The 21,652-nt window shown below is 50.3% G+C and overlaps 2 protein-coding genes and 1 long non-coding RNA gene across 9 annotated transcripts in view; 1 reads left to right on the top strand and 2 right to left on the bottom strand.

Annotated features, from left to right (window-relative positions):
• Positions 1 to 962, bottom strand: part of HTT (huntingtin) — a 119,016-nt gene extending 118,054 nt beyond the window's left edge. The window contains exon 1 of the mRNA XM_081071428.1: positions 646 to 962. Coding sequence (XP_080927554.1) covers positions 646 to 815 — 170 coding nt within the window. The 5' untranslated portion in view covers positions 816 to 962. The remainder of the gene's footprint in view (positions 1 to 645) is intronic.
• LOC308507685 lies at positions 327 to 11,621 on the top strand. The gene is made up of 4 exons (XR_013994902.1): positions 327 to 457; positions 8,602 to 8,671; positions 11,014 to 11,237; positions 11,483 to 11,621. It is a non-coding gene; the product is annotated as an uncharacterized lncRNA (long non-coding RNA).
• GRK4 (G protein-coupled receptor kinase 4) overlaps positions 9,691 to 21,652 on the bottom strand; it is a 58,904-nt gene continuing 46,942 nt past the window's right edge. For 3 of the 7 annotated variants that reach the window (XM_081071798.1, XM_081071795.1, XM_081071801.1), the window contains 6 exons: positions 16,259 to 16,348; positions 14,976 to 15,184; positions 13,764 to 13,901; positions 11,521 to 11,658; positions 10,996 to 11,139; positions 9,691 to 9,893 (listed from right to left, as the gene is read on the bottom strand). In XM_081071798.1, coding sequence (XP_080927924.1) covers positions 9,792 to 9,893; positions 10,996 to 11,139; positions 11,521 to 11,658; positions 13,764 to 13,901; positions 14,976 to 15,184; positions 16,259 to 16,348 — 821 coding nt within the window. In that variant the 3' untranslated portion in view covers positions 9,691 to 9,791. Of the gene's footprint in view, positions 9,894 to 10,712; positions 10,891 to 10,910; positions 11,140 to 11,520; positions 11,659 to 13,763; positions 13,902 to 14,975; positions 15,185 to 16,258; positions 16,349 to 21,652 lie in introns of those variants that run through there. The other 4 variants (XM_081071796.1, XM_081071800.1, XM_081071797.1 and 1 more) reach the window with 4 other exon arrangements.

Below are 21,652 nucleotides of genomic sequence, written 5' to 3' on the forward strand. Positions count from 1 at the left end.
GACCGCCACCGCGCCCCACGACGAACGTCCCTGCCTCGGCCGTGCGTCCTTCCCACGTTAACGGGAGGCAACTTCAGCCCACGCTTTCTGACGTTCGCGTCAGTCTGACCCCTGCTCGCCAGTCGGTCACCACGACCGCGTACGCGGGTCACCACTTCCTTGGCACCCACGACTCGGTCACGCGCGTGCCGACCAGGGCGCTGAGACAAGCAGGTCTGTTCCCGACGCTAAAACCCCGCAACGACCACCGCGACGCCCGACCGAAGGGAAACGTGTCGCGAACGCGGCAGCACGGCCTCCAGCCACGCGCGCCGGCCCGGCCGAGGATGACGTCATGCGGGCCCCGCAGCGCGCGGCTCCGGCTCCGGCTCCCGCTCCCGCTCCCGCAGGGAAGCGACGCGCTCGGGGCGCCGCCGACCGGTGCGACCCACGCAGCGGCCCCCCGCCACGCACAGCAGTAAGTTCCCCCTAGACTTGGCGCCGAAAAGCACCCGTGGCCGCCTCGGCGCCTTCTGGAGAGGCTGCGCCCGCACGCGAACGCGCTGCGGCCCACGCGAGAGGCCGGCACGCGAAGCCGCGGCAGCCACGGCGGTGGAGCCGTGCGCGGGTGGCCCCGTCGCCGCGGGGCCGCGGGCCCGCACTCACGGTCGGTGCAGCGGCTCCTCGGCCACGGCCGGGCCGGGCGGCAGCGTGGGGGGAGGCGGCTGAGCCTGCGGCGGCGGCTGAGGAGGCTGGGGCGGCGGCGGCTGCTGCTGCTGCTGCTGGAAGGACTTGAGGGACTCAAAGGCCTTCATCAGCTTTTCCAGGGTCGCCATGGCAGCAACCCGCTCCGCGGAGACCGCCCCCGGAGCCCAAGGGCCGGCTCGCGGCGCCGCTCAGCAGCGCGGCAATGAATGGGGTTCGGGGCCGCAGGCTGTGGAGGAACCGAAACGCCCGGCCATCTTGAACCCTTCCCAGCAGTCCCCGCGGCCCTGCGTCCTGCGACGTTACGCCTGCGGGGCGGGGCCAGGCCGGGCCGCCGGGATTGACAGCCCGAGGCAGCGGCTTCTGCCAATGACCAAACGAAGCGCTAGCCCGCCCTCCCTCGAGCCCACCAGATCACCTCCCAGAGCTGACGCAGCCACTGAGATAACCGCGCCCCTCCCCTGCGAGGGCGCGGTACACGGCGGGGCGGGGCGCGGCAGTGTGGGCGGGACCTGGCGCTGAGGGGCGAGTCACTACAGAGGGCGGGACTGGGGCGGCACGCGGTGTCGGGCGCTGAGGGGCGGGGCGAGGCTGTGATGGGCGGGGCGGGGCTGTGATGGGCGGGGCACAGTGCTGAAGACAGGACCTGGCGGTGAGGGGCGGGGCACGGTGGTGGGAGGCGGGACGGGGCGCGGCGATGAGGGCGGGATGTGGCGGTGGGGGGCGGGGCACGGCCTTGAGTGGCGCGAAGGGGAGGGGCTAGCGGTCGCGCCCCCAGGAAGCAGCTCCGCCTGGAAGCGCCGCCTGGGCCTGGGCGAGAGACACCAGGGGGCGCCCCTGCGCGCCGGTGGCCGGGACTGAGGGGCGGGTCGCGGCGCCGCCCCGACGGCAGTAGTCGGGCTGTTTGCGAGGAGCGCGGCCGAGTGAGTGCGCCCTTCGCAGGCTCGGGCGGGTAGTGGGCGGAGGCCTGCGGGCACGGTCGGGCGGGAGGAGAGCCGGGGGGGCCCAGAGAGGAGAGGGCAGCCCGGGCCGCAGGCGCCTGCCCGAGTGTGCAGCCTGAGCCCCGGGGCCAAGCGGCTGCGCGCGGCCGGGCGGTGTCTGCTGCCCCCGAGACCACGGCCGTGCGGCGGGAAGCAGCCCGCCCGCGGGAATGACTGCCGGCCGCGAAGCGACCCGTCCACGGGTCTGTGGGCACCTCTGCCTGGGGCGGCGGGCTGCACGGAGGGGTCCGGGCTCGGGGCCTCGCCTCGTGGGGCCCGGGGGCAGGCGCTGCGCTGGGCTGGAGAGGCCGCCTGGGGGAGGCGGAGCGTGCGGGGGGCGCTCAGGGCCGTGCCCTGCCTGCCACAGCCCGTCTCCACCCTGCCGGAGCGCCCGCGGTCGCAAAGGGTCAGGGAACGGGGGACCCAGCCCCGCCACGGGAAGTACTGTCCTCGGGGGGGCACCTCGTGCGCCACCCTGGAGGCCCCAGTTCCCTGATGTCTGTTAAGAAAGGCCCCGTCCGTGTGCCCGGCCACGTGCGCTGGCGGCCAGGGCCCGCGGCAGCCCGGTGGCCGCTCCCGGCGCTCGCGCCCTTCAGAGCGCCTCCCAGGCTGTGGGCTGCCCCTGCTGGCTGGCTTCTGCCCGGCGAGGGAAAGACGGCCCTCCTGGGTTCGCTTACAGGAGGGAGGCTTCCGTCTTGCCCCGTGGCCGCGGCACTTGGCTCACACGCGGGCACGAAGCACGCTGCCGTGTTGGGGGCTGCCACGTGGCCACGTCGGTGAGAAACGGAGGCTTTCAAGCCAACAGCCCACAAAGAGCTGAATCCTGCCAACACGTGGGCTTAGGAGCCCGTCTTGCCCGGTATCAAGTGGAGGCAACTGGTCCTTGATGGTAGGCTTTTGGGAGGCTGGGAAGGGAGGACCCAGTTAGGCTGTGGCAGATTCCTGCCCCACGCACCTGAGAGATTCCGGGGGCACGTAAGCCACAGTGATCGGTCACACAGCAACACGTAAGTGTATTCGTTTGCTAGGGCTGCTATGACAAGGTACCGCCCGCTGCAGGCTCAACAGCAGAAACTCATCTTCTCCCAGTCCTGGAGGCTGGAGGTACCCAAGATCAAGGTGTGGGCAGGGCCCTGGGCTCCGACATGTCCGTGTCCCTCCCTGTGTCTTCACATGCTCTTCCTGTGTGTGTCCTAATCCCTTCTTATAAGGACAGCAGTCATACGGGGGTAGACCACACTAACGACCTCATTAAATACAATCACATTCTGAAGTGCGAGGGGTGAGCACTCAGCATGAAGGGTGAGGGGACATACTGTAACCCGTAACAATAAGTAGTGTCGCCGCCTGAAAGCCACTCTGGCCTTCTTCAGTAACAGGAACTCAGTTCTTAGCTGGGCACTTTTCCCCTTAGTTAAAATGCTCCATTTCCCACCTTTGAGCTGGCTGCAGCCACGTGATTAAATGAGTTCTAGCCAACGAGATGGAAGAAGTAATGTGTTAGGTCTAGAAAGTCTCCTTAGAAGGAAAGGGTCCACCTGTTCTTCCTGCTGCCTGGAATGCGGCTGTGTTGGGTGGCGCTTGAGCAGTCATTCTGGCTCATGAGGATGAAAAGCCACATCCTGGGATGGTGGAGCTGGAAGGAGCCAGGGCCCAGAGGACGGGCTGGGGATGCCAGCCAGCCTGCCCACCTCATGAAAATCTGTGAGAGTGAAATGTAAGTCTATTTTGTGTAAGCCACTGTCACGTGGGATTGTCCCGTTTATATGCTCCTAAACCACCGAGGCCTTATAGGGCCACCGACATGGCTTCTTCCGCCACGGCAGAAAGAATCATCTGCCTGGAACTTATTGTAATCCTGACAAGAAATCTTATAGAAAAGGATTTTTTTAAGTTCAGAGAAAAACTTGAAGCAGATTTTTTTAAGTTCAGAGAAAAACTTGGCACAGTCCAAAGCAGGTAAAGATTAACTATGCTAGGTGGACCATTTGGCACGGTGTCTCCACAGACTTAAAACTGGGCACAGTCCCTGAACAGCAGACACTTCCAGTGAGTTATTCTAGGAAACCAGTCGTGTGTGTGAGAATGGTCACTACTTACAGCAACATTTAGGACCAAAAAATTGGAAACCTAAATGCTGGGCAGGAGGACATTGGCTGTATGAATCCGGATACATCCATGACAGAAAACTGGACAGCCATTCAACACCTATTTTAGAAGCACTTGTGACCCAGGAAAAGGTTTACAATGCTTTTAGCAGATTATTCTGTGTATGGCATGGTCTTCTTTTTCTTAAAGAAAAACAGTACACACATACATAGAAGAGAGCTACTCTCCAAATTTGTAATACTGACTCTCTGTGCGGGGCACTTGTATCTTGTGTGCTTGTCTGTAGTTTTCAGCTTTTCAGCAGTGAATGTGTATATTCAGAGGAAAAACACATAAAAGCATAGGTTTGGGTGAGGAACTAAAAATGAAAGCCTAGCAACACACGTGGGACGCATGCTGCCCAGGAGAAAAGGCAGATGTTTAAAGCAGCCATGACAGGTGGTGTGCACTCCAGCTGGGGGGCTGGCACCCACCCTGAACCCAAGACCAGGTGGGAGGTGCAGGGCAAGGCCTGGGCCCAAGAAAGAAGGAAACATGAAAGAGAGCCCAGAGGGACAAGATGAGTGGACCGGCAGCTCCTGGGGACACGGTAGTGGCTCCCCCATCCGTCTCCCTGAGGGTCCCTCCCAATTTAGAGGGTATTCTTGCCATGTATTTAATTCTACATGAAGACATGTACACATTGTAAAAGACACAGACATGATTGTTGCTTTGAACAGTCAATATTTACTTAAATGACTCCCACATTTGCCATTTTTACTCCTCTTCATTCCTGCCTGCACATCTGATCTTCCATCTGGGATCATTTTCTTCTGCCCAGAAGACACCCTTTAGACTTTCTCTTACAGTGGATCTTCTATTGCCAAAATGTCTGTTTCAGTTTGTCTGAAAATATCATTATTTTACATTCATTCTTAATGGATTTGGGGTTGGGTCTAAAACTCAAGGTTGGCAGATAACCCGTCAGAAGGTTAAAGCTGTGAACCTCTCTCTCCTGCCTCTCATTCTTGCTATTGAGAGGTCAGCTGTTGATTTGGTAGCTGCTCCTTTAAGAGTAATGCTTTTTTCCCCCCTGGCTGCTTTAAGATTTGCTTTGTTTTTGGCTCTCTGAGGTCTCCCCGTCCATGTCTGGGTGAGTAAGGACAGACCAGCTAGTTAAAAGGATGACCCTGCGGGTCCCAATCAGTGATAGGCTGCTCAGCAGGCAGGGTTCAAAAGGCTGGCTGACACCAGTTCTGCCAAGTTCTGGACTGCAAGTTCCCCTGCGGAAAGATACCTAGGGCCAGCATGTTCTTTCACCAGCAAAGCCATTCCCCACAGCCTGAGACCTGCCATTGCTACATGATTAGTCCAGTGTCCCTGTTCCCTTCGGATTCCCCTACAAATACACAGAATGTCAGGTCCCTTCTGCTGGGGTGCTCCTTATGATGTGACCAGCCGGGCCCAGAACTGATACAACTTTCCATGGATGACAAGAGCTTGGGGGACAGGTGATTAGACCTTCCGCCTCTTAACTTTCCCCGCGAACTCCCTTCCATGCCTGCACCACGTATTGTCACTCTCCCTGTTTGCTCTTAACACTAGGATTTCCTCTCATTTAATCTGTTTGAAACTAGATGGGTTTGGGATTTGTGGATTGATGATTTTCATGTTTGGGGAACCTCCAAGTGATTATTCCAAAATAACTGCTGTCTCATTCTTTCTCTTCCCACTGCTCCAGATAAATGTGTATCAGCCATTATCTTCCGTTTTCCACTTTTTGGCTGCTCAGTGCTTTATTCTGGATAGTTCTGTCTGACTAGTTCTCTTTTTAGCTTATTCTATTGTTGGTAAATCTTTGTTTAACCATTAAGTTCTGGAATTTTGTAGTTTTCAGTACTAGAATTTATACTTTCTAAAGTATGCTATGTCATTTTCTATAGTTTCTAGTTTCCTGCCAAAATTTTCAAGCTTTGCAAGTTTTATCCTTAAACATAAGCAGTTACTGAACAGTCTGTCTCATATATTTCCATTATCTAGAGCCCGTGAGGGTGTTTGTCGTGTATGAAGCTTCTGCTAATTCTCATTTGCATTGACTCATCTTGTGCCTGGTTGTCTTTGCTTGTATACTGGACATTGTACTTGAAAATTACTGTGGAAGTAATTGGAAGCTTAAATCATTACCTTCCTCCAGGGGAGATTTCCGTTTGCAAAGCTAGGCTCCTTGGGACACAAGAAGTCATAGGTCACCTTCATCAAGTTCCAATTCTGAAGTCCTCTGGGCCACCCATATTAGAGAGCTGGTTAATTCCAGGTCACCCTTATTCTCAGGTGGACTGAAGCCCAAAATGGAGGGTGAACTGCCTGAGGCCCCAGTCTTGGCATGCTATGGATTTGATATCTGTTCCCCTAGCCTCAAAAATAGCTCAGCCTCTCAGCTTAGGACCCCAAACACCCCGACAGCAGGAGCAGGCCAGGTGTTTGGCTCGTCTCTCTGGCTTCTAGCCCTGAAAGTTGTTTACTCTCCAGATGTTTATGTTCGCCTAGCTTATTATTTTCACCAGGAGGGTAGGTTATGTGCTGTGTAGCCCATCCTTGCTGCACGTGGAAGTTCCTCCTTGAAGTGTTAAATAGGATGCTATTGAAAGTGGTCGTTGGGAGCGTAGGAGAGAGTAAACGGGATCAACTGTATATGGTGATGGAAGGAGAACTGACTCTGGGTGGTGAGCACACAATGAGATTTATAGATGATGGATTACAGAACTGTACACCTGAAACCTAGGTAACTTCAATAAATACCCATTATCACTCCAATAAATTTGATTTTTTAAAAAGTGGTCATTGTTCTTATTCTTGATTTTAACACAAATGCCTCCAGGGTATACCCTCATCAGGTAAAATGCTGCTGAAAATACATTTTATCATGCTGAAGAATTTGACGATAAAAAATGGGTCGAATTTGGTCAAATGCCTTATAGCATCTATGAAAATGATCTTTTTTCTTTTGGATTTGTTAACATAACTTACGTTCCTGGATTTCCTAATATTGAACCATCCATGCACTACTAAAATAAACCTCCTAGATTATGATGTCAGTTTTTAATGTGTTGTTGGATTCTGTTTGGTAATATTTTATTAAGGGCTTTTGTATTAATATTCATAAGGGATTGGTTTTTTATAGCTTTTATATAAAGTCTTCATAAGGTTTTGGTATCAATTTGTACTCGCCTTATAAAAAGGATTGGATGTTTCCTTTTTGTGTGTACTGGAACGTATTCATCTTATTGAAATTGTTCTTCCAAGGTTTGCTGACCTTCCGTCAAATCATCTGAGCCAGGTGCTTTCTTGAAGGGTAATGCTCTGATAACAATATTTCTGGGGCGGCCAGATGGCTCAGTTGACTAGAGCGAGCGGGCTCTGAACAGCAGGGTTGCCAGTTCAATTCCCACAGGGGCCAGTGAGCTGCGCCCTCCACAACTAGACTGAAGATGAGCTGTTACTGAGCTTCCAGAGGGGCGGCTGGATGGTTCAGTTCGTTAGAGCGCGAGCTCTCCACAACAAGGTTGCCGGTTCAATTCCCGCATGGGATGGTGGGCTGCGCCCCTGCAACTAAAGATTGAAATTGGCAACTGGACTTGCAGCTGAGCTGCGCCCTCCACAACTACATTGAAGGACAACAACTTGGAGCTGATGGGCCCTGAGAAGCACGTTGTCCCCCAATATACCCCAATAAAAAATTAAAAAGTAACACAAAAAAATGTTTCTTTAGATTTCCTATTTTACCTATAGTTAGTTTTGGTAAATTGTTTTCCTAGAAATGCATTTCATCCAGGTTTTATGTTTATTTTCATATTGTGCAAAGCATTTTTTTTTTTGCAAAGTATTCTTTACCTTTAATTTCCTCTCTCTGATTTTTCTCCCCTTGTAATCTCTTTTGTGCATTCATGTCTTTTCCCTTTTTTTCTTGACTAGGTTAGACATTGATTTTATTGATTTTTTTAACACAGAACAACATTCATATGAGTTATAGTTTTTCTGTTCTATAGCCCTTAATTTCTGCTTTTGTTTCATTAATTTCTTCTGCTTTCCTTCAATGTCGTTTCTATCCTTTCTGAGTGAGAGGCTCAATTCATTTTCAGGTGCTTATTTCTGTCTGGAAAACCAAGAGCCATAGATGTTGTCCTTGAGCACTTGTATCCATACATTCAGATGCATTGGAACTGTCACCGTTTTGTAGAAGTCCTATCATTTTGGGTCACAGATCCGCCTTGACCCAAGAGAATGTTAGTGGAGGCTGTCAAAGTTCCAGGTGCCAGGACCTTTCTGTTTTCTAATTGTTATTAATTCACAGGTTTATTTGTAATCAGATGCTCTTAACTATATTTATCTCATCAAATTTTTTATTAGGATTTTCTTTGTGCCATAGTAGATGGTCAATTTTCATGCCTGTTCCATGGGCATTTGAAAAGAAGGTGCATTTTCTATCATCAAAACAGAATGTGTTACCTATATATCAATATATAGTATGTGTAAGTATCTGTGTATGCACACACACGCATGCACACACACTCCTTACCATGCCCTTTAGGTCTGCGCCACGGGAGGTGGAGTAACTTCTCAGCACTGCTCTATGACAGCTGTTACTTGGGAAGTAGTTCTTTCTGACAGTTTTATCTTCTTTGAGAATTGTACCTTTAACATTACGTATCCTTTCTGTTTGGCTTACGCTTTTTGGCCCAGATTCCATCTTGTCTGATATTCAGATTGGGACTGCTGCTTTATTTTTGTTTGTACTTTCCTGGAATGCATTTGCAATGGTTAAATTTTAACCTTTCTCACTATGTTTTAGGTGTGTCTCCTGGAGACAGCACAGCTGGGTTTTGCCTTGTGACCCATTGTGATATCTGTCATTTTAACTGGTGAGTTAAGATCGTTTGCACATATTGTATGGTATGTTTAGTCTTAGTTGTGTCAACTTGTTTTCTATTACAACTACATATACATACCTCCCCCATGATAGCTCCTTTTCTTTCCATAATGCATTCTGAAATGTCTCTCAAGGAAAAGGGGGAGAAATGTATCCAGTGAGTTGGAGCTGGAATTGTAAGTAACAGAGCGGCCACACCCCTGAAGGACCAGTGAAAGGCTGTGGGGGGGGCCTGGGGGTGTCCTGGAGCTCTGGCTTCACCCTTGTCCTCAAGCTCTTTCAAAGCAACATTTGTAATGACAGAGAAGGCCTGAGGCACATGTGTAAATGACAGAACACTCCGCATTCTGGACTCCCCGCCCCACTCACCTCTTAGCACCACCACCTACCCTGAGGCCAGCCCACAACACAGAACTACTCTGTCCCTCAGCTTCCTCTCCTAGAGGCACCCTGGGCCTCCACGAGAATGCTTATCCACAGGCCACGGCCCTCTCTTTTCTCAGGGGCGAATCAAACTCTGATGAATGAGTTTAAAGCTTGTTCGCAGCCTAATCCCCAGGTTATGGTCAGCTGTCCCTCTTCTTCAGTCAGCCTAAGCCCAGGCCTCTTCTGGACCTGGTCTTTAACCTTTGGCCCAGTCACCGGGTCACAATGCAAACAACGGGCACTGCACAGTCCCAGAACCACAGGCCGCTGGCAGATAAGCCCTTGAACACACGCCAGGGTCAGTGAGTAGCACCTGACGGCCAAGCCCTGACCCCAGGTTCCTGCAAACACGCTCTTTCTGAGGGTAGGTAGGAATGCCTGGATAAACGCTCAGCCAGAACTGTGCACGCCAACAGGTGCGCCCTCAGGAAGGTGGAATGACAGCAGACATCAGTGTGCATGCAGACGGACAGCCTTTCTAACCCCACCACGGCCCTGTCCATAGGCACAGGTGAAGCTCGAGCCCCTCCCCAAGTGTCCACACATGGGGGACTCTGCACATCACAGCAGTCCTAGTGGCCTTTTCTTCAGTCCAGCTTTAGTGAAAAGACTATTCAGCTATTTAACATAGGAAAATCTGCAGACTCATGCAGCATGTTTTAAGGTGTGTCACTGTTTATTGCTACTCAGATAGAACGAAGCACTGAGCTTCTATGTGCTTCTGGGCTCTGGCGCTGGGCTGGGCAGGGCAGCTCTTCCTTCTGGCTGGCTCCAGTGCTCATGCAGCCCTGCAACACACGCGGCGCTGGCCGTCAGCCTCCTGCCTGATGCCAGCCGGCCTCACTTTCCGAGGTGTAAACAACACTGACAACCTTGGGGGTGCTCACCTGAAGGCACGCAAAACCCTCACTTATTTGCTTTCATTTACTTCAAGGTGTGGAGGATACCCCATTCGCACACAGAGAAGATGTCTCAGACTCATGCCCTCCTCTGCACTGCATTTGCAATCCCATTTACCACCCAGAGCTGAGCACCCCCGGGGCAGTCTGGTGATGAATTGGGCTCTTTCTCTGGGGTGGGGGGCACACCCCATCAGCTTCCCACCGGCTCCACCTCTACAGCCTGAAACCGGCTCCACCTCTACAGCCTGGGGGTGAGTGGGGAGCATTTTCCAGGCAGGACAAGCTCTCCAGGGAGCAGCTGCCTTAACTGGGCCTGACCCCCAGTTCCCAGAGAGGACGCAGTCATGGGAAATACACCCTGAAAGATTTTTACCACCTAAGGCTTGTTTTTTTACTGAGAAAAGATGGATTAGAATGTTAGTGGACAATCTCTGAATAAGCTTCTCAAGAACAGACAAGACGCAAAGCGGGATAATCCACTAGTCCAAGGAGAAATCTCACTTCACTTGGGGAACAAAAAAATGTCTGAATTTAATGCTACTGTAAAAAGTCTCTCCAAACCACTCTTGCATTTTCGAGAGAGAAACAGTTTTCCCTGTGAGAGCGGGCTAATGAGAGAACTGCTCTAGGAATCAGAAATATAAAGCAGACATATTGTTTTATGATTTGTTCTATAAGATACTGATTTCTGAGCCTCGCCTAAAACGCTCCATTGCTTGCAGAAGCATTTGTCTGTGTAGGTAAGCCATTCTTTCTGGATCAAAACAGTCTCATACCAACAGCAGACATTACTGTGAGGGTTTTTCTGGCTGGGCTCAAATAGCACCAATGGATGGCTCTTAAACTATGAAATGTCATGTATAAGAGGTCTTGGGGAAAAAAGCTGAAAAAAGAAAAGAAAGCTTTAACTTGATGAAATGTTTTTCTTTTAACATGTCACATTAAAAACAGAACCAAACCGCAAACCAAAATAACAAACGTGTCTTACCCTTACCCCCCTTCCAAGGAGCCTATAGAAGAAACCTCGTTTCGGTTTGCGAGCTGCTTGCCACGTCTTGTCTTCTGGATCTAAGGCCACACTTTCCTCACTTACACTTTCGTTCATGTCCTTGAAACACCCCGATTCGATCATCTGTGTCACACAGAGCAAGACGCAGGATCAGTCAGCCACCTCCCAGCTGTGCTCCGTGCTCCGTGTGGCTCCCTTCCCCGCTTCCTGACCTTCCTGGGGTAAGTGCCATGCCCCCCCTGCCCCTCCCGCACACCCCCAGAGGGGAGCCATGGTGCAGGCCGGCCCTGCTTAGGGAGCAGGACTCGGGGCCCACAAGCCCCCACGGGAGCCAAAATGTCCACCTCCTGTGAAGGAGCGCAGGGCAGGGCCATGAGTACTTTGACAGGCGTATGGACAACAGCTACCGGTATTTTAAAGAAGACACCAGTAGACACATATCCGCATCCTTTTCCTTCTGTCCTAGTAACAAACATAACCCTGCTGTGCTGAGCGGGGCGGTACCTCGTTCTGCCAGGGGATGGAGACACACCCCGTGACAAACTGGCTGTAGAAGGTGCTGTCAGCGGGGTCCAGGCAGACTCCTTTCACCGCGGAGAACTGCTCGATGTCCAGGACGTCCTTACAATAAACCGCATGAGGCTGTGCGGGGAGAGAGGAGGCACCGAGCGTGAGAGCGCGGGGACCGTGGGGACGGCCACAAGGAACAGACGCACGACACGTCTACTGTCCCCGCGTCTCGGCTGAACCCCCATCTGAAGCATTTCTGCCCCTTCCCCGTGGACGGTCAGCGTCACAGACCAGTGCGCACCACCACTCCCTCATGGCTGTCCACCCACAAACCTCGGGAGGCCCCAGGTTCTGGAGGGGCCGGGCTGAAGAAGGTGGGCCAGGGTGCTTTTGTTGGAACCGAGGAGGAGGGAGCCGTCGGCTGACCCCCGCTTCCTTCACGGAAAGCACCCCGTGCAAAGTCTGAGTGAAAACTGACAGGTCCCGCTTCCCCGCTCTCCCGTCACAGCTCATCCAGCGGTTGGTCCCCAGCCCACAGAGGCACGGCCGGCGGTCGGCAGACCCCTCCTCTCGGACAACAGCCAGCTCTGCTGTCCTTGGGTGCGAGGGTGTCTGGTGCGGCTGCCTGGCTTGTGGGGTAAGGGACCGGAAGTGCAGGCGCCCACAGCGGGGCCAGGCCCGGGTGACACAGGGGGTACCCTGCAGCTCTGCCAAGCGTCCTACGCACATGCCACAATTTGCAGACCACGGTGAGTGAGTGCTCAGAGTAATGTTCCCTACCATGCCCTCAAAAACTCTCATTAGTCCTTGAGATACTGTGACAAATTGAAATTGAAATCACCTAAAAATTTTACTTCCTTCAGCAATTCTTCACCTTATAGCTCCTGGCTGCTGTGTACTTCTAAATGATAGGTGATGACTTCAGAAATGATGGAAGCTACTGATGGGAAAAATAGAGTACTGTTCTCTAGATCACTGTTGGAACTACTGTGAAAGCAGCTGTCACCACAGGTGGGGACGTGGAAGCCCTCGGGAGACAGTCCAGGGGAAGGCTGGTGAGCGTTGAGCCCTGACCGAAGGCCCAGAACCCCGTATGGCCCGTCCCATGAACGAAAACTGCCTGACACGTTACCCAGCAGACTCTGCTGTCACCTGGCCCCACGTTCTCCTGGTTAAATCCAGTAACCACCCAGAACCACCAAGCCTCTGCCCATGCTCCTCAGCACCGAGCCTGCCAGCTCTCCGTCCTCAGAGAAGACTGTCTCGGGCCCGCCTTCCCTGCCCCTGACCCAAGCAGCCCCCAGAGCCTGGTGGAAAGAAGACTCTGAGACCGAAGGTTCACTAAAGGCCCTGCCTGGACCGTCCTGGCCTGAAATGCGTTCACTGCCTATCTGTGGAGCCTGGAGCGAGCTGCATCGCAGTAGACCTTGCTTCACTCTTCTCTGTGGCCCCAGTACCCACAGCTGTGTCGCAGCAGGTCGCAGACATGCAATAAACGGGTAACGTGCACAATTCAAAGGAAAAAGTTACTACTGCAAGATTCGTGGATGTAAAATAAACCTACGCCCTGACTCATGTAACTGCAAAGATTGTAATTGCCCATCTTCCTACCGTGCCACGCGGCAGAATCATCTCATCGTCCCAGCTCTATAGTACACCTGTAGCAGACGGTTAAGGCTAGTCTGTTGTTTTCATCCGTTTATGCTTTCACCAACAGGACTATCGGCCGGTGTCCCACCAGGCACTGACACGTGCCGGGCTGCAGGCCAAACACCCCTTTGCACCCCATAGCACACTCATGAGCAGGCTCAAGTGACTGCTCAGAGTCCTCAGTGTGGAGCCAGGACCTGTGACACACAGTGGGGAAGTGCATTCCAGACTGAAGAAGGGAGCGTGCCAGTACTGACATCAGAAAGGGACACTGGTCACAGGGACAGCTCACAGGGCTCCCCAAGGAGATGGGGGCTGAGGCTGCTGAGGGGGCCAGTGACACGGGCTCAGCAGCACCAGCAAGGTCAGCCCACAGCAAACACTAGGCGGGAAGCCAGAGCGCTACTGGGAAGTCCGGAGCGCAGGCTTGTGAACGGCCAGGGCTAGAGGAGGCAGCAGCATGGCAGGAGCCGCCCCGGGCTGTGCCGGGCGGCTATGTGCCTGTGTCTGGAGGCTGAGGTCCCGGCCCCCTGGCCCCAGCCCCGGAAGTCCTGGCCCCCCCGCCCCGCCGGCCGCACAGCACTCACATCAGGACAGAACGGGGGCTCTAGCATGTTCGCCTCCAGCCTCCTGAAGTTAATGTCTTTGAACACAGGATGTCGCTTCACCCCAGCAGCCCCATCACCCTGGCAGCCGAGACGCTGCTTGGGGTTCTTGGTGAGAAGCTGTGAAGAAGCAAAGATGGAGTCAGAACGCTCCCAGGACAGAAAAGAAACTTAGCAACTCTCCCCAGTACTAACCAAAAAATAAGGGGTGGCCGAGAGCACCTCCATCTAACAGTCGCTCAGATTTCCAAGCACCAATCAAACCTCACACCTCACATTGTGTGGACTTAGAACACGTGACGCTTCAACAAGGAGGAGACGCAGCCCCTTCCCAGCATGCCACTCCCTCCGAACCCTGCGGGGAGGGAGAGCTTCCTAAGGTCAGGGGCACACCGCCCTCCCCCACTCCCAGCCTGTCTCACAGTCCACACATCTTCCTGTTTCCTGTCCATTCCCACCACCCTGCAGAACGAGCGCTGGGGACAGGGTTCTAGTGTGTTTTACTCACTGCTGGGTCCCCAGTGCCTATGACAGTGCCTGTCCCATGGGAGACACTCATAAATCCTTACGACAAAAATATATGAAAAAACGTGCCCAGAAAATCGTAAGTACTGGCTTCCGATAAGTGACAGAAGGCTTCTTTCATTCACTTAAGTGTCTGGGCGGCCTTCGGGGCACCAGTCCAGCCCCGAAGGCACATGCAGGCAAATCTGACTGAGCCTTGGGGCCTTGTCTCCCTGCTGTGACACATCAAAGAAAGAGACGGCAGGTCGAGTCAGGGTGTCTATTACGAGGACAGGCCCTGGCAGCCAGCTAAAGGGAAAAGAAACATGGGCAGAGAGAGAAGTGTCACTGTTTCAAAATCCGTTGGAGATTCGGAAATTGGTCAGTGACACAAGGCTCTGCTGTGTTCTGAAAAGAGACCAGTGCCCTTGGCCTTCGCACTTCTCCCACCTCAGCAGCACCCTGTGAGAAAGCCAAGCACGAGCTCTGCTCTGCCTGATCGGAAAGCAATTCCATCTGGGACTGTCCCTTCTGTCCCTTGTGGTTTGAGAGAAAGCCCACTGGCATCAGGAAGCATCCAGACGTGATCTCTGGGGGCCTCTCCCACGCCAGCCGGGCACAGCGGCCAGTAGCATTTCCCAAGCAACAGCAGGAGTGACAGCTAATCCCCAAGCTGCGGGGTGCACCCACCATCCTACAGATGGACTCGGTGTCCTCCGAAAACTTCTCGGAGTACTCCTCGGTGTCCTCCTTCACTCGCTGCTCCACCTGCTCCCGTCTGATTTTCTCTCTGACTTTTCTGAATGGAGAATGTCCCTGAATCATTTCATATATCAGACAGCCGAGTCCCCACCAGTCAGGGCTAAATGTGTAGTTTTCATTATTGATCACTTCAGGAGCTACATAACAAACAGGAAATTAAAACTAAATTGGGGTTTTAAAGTTTCTTGTAATCAATTCCAAATAACAGTAAAAATTTAATGTTTATGACAACACGGATGAACCTTAAAAACACGTGAAGCGAGAGCAGCTGGACACAAAGGGCTGAACAGTGTATGGTTCTATTTCTATGAAACAGGCAGAATGTACGAGTCCACGGGCACAGGAAACAGATCGGAGGGTGCAGGGCGGGGGTGGCAGGTGAGGAACGGGTGACTGTTGATGGGTGGGGGTTTTGTTGGGCTGATGAAAATGTTCTGGAAGCAGACAGTGGCGGCAGGTGCACAACTCGGGAAATCGCGAGATTCCCTGAACTGTATGTACACTTCAGAGCGGTGGGTTTTATGGTATGTGAATTATATTTCAATAAAGCTGACATTAGAAACTGGGTACTATTCACAGAACGTGAAATGAATCACCGCGTTGTACCGTGGGAAAGGTGCGCTGGGGAACAGCCCACCTCCCGACAGGGCGCTCCCTCCAAACACACAGGGCCATGCCCACAGGCGCCCCACAGGCTTTGGTCACCTAGTCCCAGCAGCAGGTGACAGCAGAAGCAGTGGGCGTTACTGCGGGACTCTGCAGAGGCCATCAGGGTCCCTCCCTCATGTCAGACGTCACCCTGGGTAAGGCTGGCACTGCTGGGCTGGGAACTGCGAGCTCATTCCTCTCGAGTCAACCTAAGGCCAGACATCCTGTTCACCGAGGCTTCAGAATAACCAGGAACACTATTTTACGAGCGGTCTGTGGGGCCAGTGGGCATCGGGTGGCAGTGGCAGAGAGGCCTGCTGCCCTGTCCTGACCTGCCTTCACGGAGCCTCATGGCCTCTACGGGCCCCCCTGCCATCTAGGAGAGGAGGGCGGACGGAGGACCCCTCGGAGGCTGCAAGGTAGGCTGGGTCCAGGCTTCAAACACCGCCTGTGCGGCCGGATGTAACTGACCTCCAGTGCATTCACATTTGAATTCCTGTGTTCTGAGGACTCAGGCATCCAGACAGAGAGCGCAAGGATCGCTGAAGGGGTCTTTTACCTACCCATGTAGCCGACTGTTCCAACTCTTCCTCGAATCACCCCTCCTTCTGGGATCTCCATGGCTAAACCAAGATCTGAAATCCGGATGTGTCCTGCGTGTGTTCAAATACATTACACAAATCACAGGGGGGCGTGCCGACACTTGAACAACAATACAAAGTGGGGAAAAACATCAAAGAAACATGGATGGTAATTTCAGCAATCTACACTCGAAAACACTGAAATCTAAAATACGCTTAACTTTTCCACACTTAGTGAAATATTATCCACTGCATTCAGTTCCACTAACGGCAGGAAATAAGACTGGTGCCTGGCTACTGGTCGGGAAGCCCTTTAACCACAGAAAACCAGGTGGTAAGATACAAGCACTGAGCTTATAATTTCATTTCCATATAACTACCAGATGCATAAATAAAATTATAATAAATACTACGTCAACCACAAAATAGCAAATAAACACTTTCTGTCAGAATACCAGTTGGCTTATATGCGGGGACAACAACAGACAAATAATACGGAGTTTTTCTCTAAAGAATAAATGTTAACAAAGTCAGGGAAATAAATAAAATTAAGAAACTTCACTTAAAAAACTATATTATGTGTTCATGCCTTTATATAAGAAGACTTAAACAGTTTTTAAATTCCTTATGAAAACAACAAATTATAGAAAACATTCTTTTGGGAATCTAGAAAGATAAACCAGCCCTGGGACAGACATCCTGTTCAATTTATTTACCACTGTATCCCCAGCTTTTAATATAGTACCTGGCATACAGTAGGTACTCAATAAATATTTGCTGAAGAAGTAAGTGACTCAACCAGTAAATATCTGCTGAACACTGAAAACATGGACCATGCGTTCCAAGGCACTGCACTGGCTTGACTCAGTCTACACCACCACCTGAGACAGGAAAACGGACCTCTGGCTCGGGCTGCACCGCAGCATGAATCACGTTGTGCCCGGGGCACACCCCCCCGGGAGGCAGGAGGGCGGCAGGGTTGGAGCAGGTTCTGCAGCCGCGCGGCCTGGGTTTCAGTTCCAGCTCTACCATACCGACCACATCTCGGTTTCCTCCTGTCACACAGCTTTTATGTATTTTGTGTTTAAGTACATGATTGCTGTGAAATTTTAAGTATCCCTGACTTCTTTTTAAAAAGAGATTTTTTGAAACTACAAAATGAGCAGTAGAACTGCTGACAAACACTCTGCGTCTGAAAACACAGTGTCGATGGGGCTGTGGGGAAGCGGGCCACTCATGCACTGGGGGTGGGGACACAGAGCAGCACAGACCCGTGACAGCAAGCTGGCAAAGTGCGCGTGACTGTGTACCCTGCAGCCCAGCGCCCCCTCTTCTGTGACTCTATCCCAGCATGCACTAGGAAAGAGGGAAATGACATGTCACAAGGCCATGCATGGCCACACTGACTGACGCAGAGGCCGGCACAGCTCCCTCCCAGAGCGGCCGGTACGTCTGCAGGCAGCGGGACTACGGAACCCAGCAGATCTCCACTTAGTTGGCGAGTGTGGAGAAAAATGCTGTGATTATGTTACTGTCATTAGGAACTAATACAGAAGGTGACAAAACAATGTACAGACTTTTTAAGAAAGGAAAAAAATGTATTAAAATTGTAATACTCAATATATACCGATAACAAAAGAGGAACACAAGTCACGTTTGACTTTTGCAATTACAAGAGGTGCTCAAAGTAGTTACCATCAGTGTAATTTATTCAATACAGTTTTTTCCTTTCTTAAAATGTGTATGCACTTTTTGGCACCCTCTGCATTTTCAGCATAAGGACAAAAACACACAAATGTGAAATGGAGAAGTTAAATGAGAATTGGAACTATTGATATGAATCTATGATGAATATTTTCTTTCTAAAAAAGAAAGAAAAAACAAGACAAATGTTTTCCCTGTTCACTGAAAGGCCCAGGAAGAACCACCAACAGGGCAGCCACAGGTACCTCGGTGCCCACACTGCGGTCTCACAATGCCACTTGGCACTCAGAAGCCCAGGGCCCTTTGCAGAAACGGATCCCAGGTTATAATCAGCATATGTGCAAGTTGGTCCTAGAACATTATCACGGCCAAAAACAAGGGATTTATCAGAGAAGACCAGACACCCATGGGCCAAAGACGGGCCAAGCTCAACTTCAAAAAGAATAATGACTCCAATGCATTGAAACATACCAACGTGTTACAGTCCATGAGTTCAAAATGGTACCAAGACAGAGAAAAACAAAACCTCATTGGTCATCTTGCAGAATGATAGAGAACTAACATGGTATTCTGAAAAGTGAAAATAAGGGGAAGTAGTATTCCAGTATTTCACCTGATTTTCCTGAACAAACAAATGTTGATGAAGCAAAGTTCTTTTTCGTAAATGAATCCCAACAATAAGTGCAAAATGAAGGACAGAATTTGCATATCATTTTACAATCCCGATGAAACGATGTATCTCGACATTGACCATTAAGCCACTAAGTGAAAGGGTGGTGAGAACTGAATAATGGATAGATCAGGCTGACGACATTCACAACCACTATCCACCTGAACCCCATAAAGAGAGACGCTCAGCCATCATATATCTCCTGATGGACTGTAACGGGACGAACGCACGAAGTCTGCCGACCCACAACCAAACCTGGACCGCTTCCAGCCTCCGGACCTAACTACTGGCTTCCAGGAAAAGCAGCGCGGAAGAGGAACACATTCAATCCAGCCAAGTCCGCAACCTGGACATTCTACTGGACAAATGTCTGTGTACTAGCCTGCCGGGGCCGCCGTCACAAAGTGCCACAAAGCGGGGACTCAAACAACAGAAATTGACTTCCTCACAGATCTACAGGCGGAAGTCCAAGATCAAGGTGTTGGAAGGGTTGGCCTCTCCTTGGCATGTCCGCAGGTGACAGGCCTCTCCCTGTGTTCTCATGTGTCGTCCCTCTGTATGTCTGTGTCCTTGTCTCTTACAAGGAACCAGTCAGATGGAACAGGACCCACCCAGTGACCTCGTTTCACCACATTCATCTCTTTAAAGACCCAGTCTCCAAATACAGTCACTTTCTGGAGCCAGGGAGTTAAGGCTTCAACATGTGAATTTGGGGGGAACACAATTCTGCCGGTAATACTTGGTTTCACAAACAAATAACAAAAAGAAGCAAGGAAGAGGAACCTATAAAAGTTAAAAAAGACTCAACAAGAAAGGTATCAACCAAATGGAATATGGAGTTCACTGAAAAGCAAATACACAACTACAAAAATATTTATGAGATAATTAAGATTTAAAGCCTATGGGATACTAGGTGATATTAAGGAATCGTTAAATATTTTTGGGTGTAATAAAAGTATTGTCTTCATGTTAAAAAAATAGTCTCCTTAGGATGGATGGATGGATGGATAGATAGATAGATGATAGATAGATAATAAATAGATGATAGATAGATAGATAGATAGATAGATAGATAGATAGATAGATAGATAGAAATAGAAGAATATGAAGTATGGGATTTCCTTTATATCATTGTCAATAATAAAATGCTACTAGTTTTTACAAAAACGCACTATCTCACTTTTTAAAAATATATCTATTTTATAAAACTGAGGCCTCTTCTATAGAAAATATAAGCATAATACAGTTTTCTTTGTTACCTCAACCACCGGCTGAATTTCAAAAGCCAAGTCCCCCTTAATTTATAAGTTTGTAAAAATGAGTGTTGCCACATTGAGGATGGTCGAAAGGTGCATGCATCTCACAACTTGGAATAGGTGATATTCAGCTTTCCTTACCTAATTCCACTGCAATAGTCAAGTTCTGCTTTACAGACAAAAGCAAACCTAACGAGCTATTTAGAAGGAAAACGAAGAGGGACTGACACAGAGAATCACGACGCTGTATGTACCAGGGCTTACTGGTGGCAATTAGTTATTAGGAGTCTTAATTGCATGACAGTTAGAACCTAAAATCAGTTGCATTTTTTAAATCATAGAAACTAAAGTAGAGCTAGGATTACTTTTTTCAAATTAAAAGGGTAGGAAGACAGGAAGAAAAGATTAAAAGTCTCCTGAAATCAAGAAAAGCAAAGTTTTGTCGTTCTTTTTCTATTCTTAACTGGAAGGTGAGCAGGTCCATGGTGAGTAAAGGACAGTAACACAGTAAATACCCAGAATGCTGCTGGGCTCCTGCTTCCGGGCAGGACAGAGAAGGTCATGGGGACCCATGCTGCTACTGACCACAACAAGAAGAGCCTAAAGATAATGACAGAAACAGAATAGAGCCCAGAAACAGAACCACACATATAAAGACACCTGATTTATGACAAATGTGGCACTCCAAAGAGACAGGGAATAGACGATCATTTCAATGAATGGAGCTGGGTCAACTGATTACCTGTTTAAAAAAATGTATCTTAACCTCTACTTTACACCATAGAGAACAGGCAATTCCAGATGGATTACAGAAGTAAAAGGGAAAGATAAAACAACAATGTTTTTGAAAGAAAATTCAGAACATTTTGCAGTATGGGAGTAGGCAAAGGTTTCTTAAGCAAAACACAAAAAGCACTAAACAAAATGGGAAATAATTTATACACTGGAATGTACTAAAATTAAGAATATCCTGGAACTTCTGCTTCCAACTAAGAAGAAATAACTGATACAAAACTTGGCCTCCCACCACAACTAATTTAAATATGGTCAAAATACACTGCCATTGAGTCCACGGCAGCCGAGGCAGTGACTCTTGAGAGCTGGGCCCTGCAGTCTTCCTGGCCCATCCTGGCATTGTACCTGGAGCAACTGTCATCCATGGCACAGGAAGGGGAACCTAAGCAGAGCAGGCGGTCTCGCTATGTTAAGAAGACAAGAGACTAGAGCCTGGGAAAGATAGGTCAGCTCGAAGTTATGGGGTAAAGTTCTGGTGAGGAGGGGCCCATGCAAAGAAAGACCTACAAATATCTACAAGGAGTTTCCTCACGTCCACTTACAAAATGGACAAACAAAACACTTTTGAACAAGTAGCACACTCAAATGGTACTACAGTGAACAAGACTGTGATGCAATATCGAAAGAAATCTAAGGAGCCCAGATACACAAAAACTACACACCACGTTCATATATTGACTCATTCGATGTTGTTAAGATGTCAGTTCTCCACTAATTTTCTATAGATTCAACACGCTTCCAATCCGGATCCCAACTTGTGGTTTCTTTGGGTTTTTTTGCAGAAATTAAATAATATACAAGGAATACATGAACAGGTATCAGCATCAGAGGGAAGTCTGCTCCCCCATGCTCTTTTCACTCTTACTAGTTTCTTATGACTCTTCCTTTATATGTAGATAAAGCCACTACAAATATACATCATTTCCCCTATTGTTTTTACACAAAAGGTAG

The sequence above is a fragment of the Rhinolophus hipposideros genome (genome assembly GCF_964194185.1).
Source record: "Rhinolophus hipposideros genome assembly, chromosome: 1".
NCBI lineage: Eukaryota > Metazoa > Chordata > Mammalia > Chiroptera > Rhinolophidae > Rhinolophus > Rhinolophus hipposideros.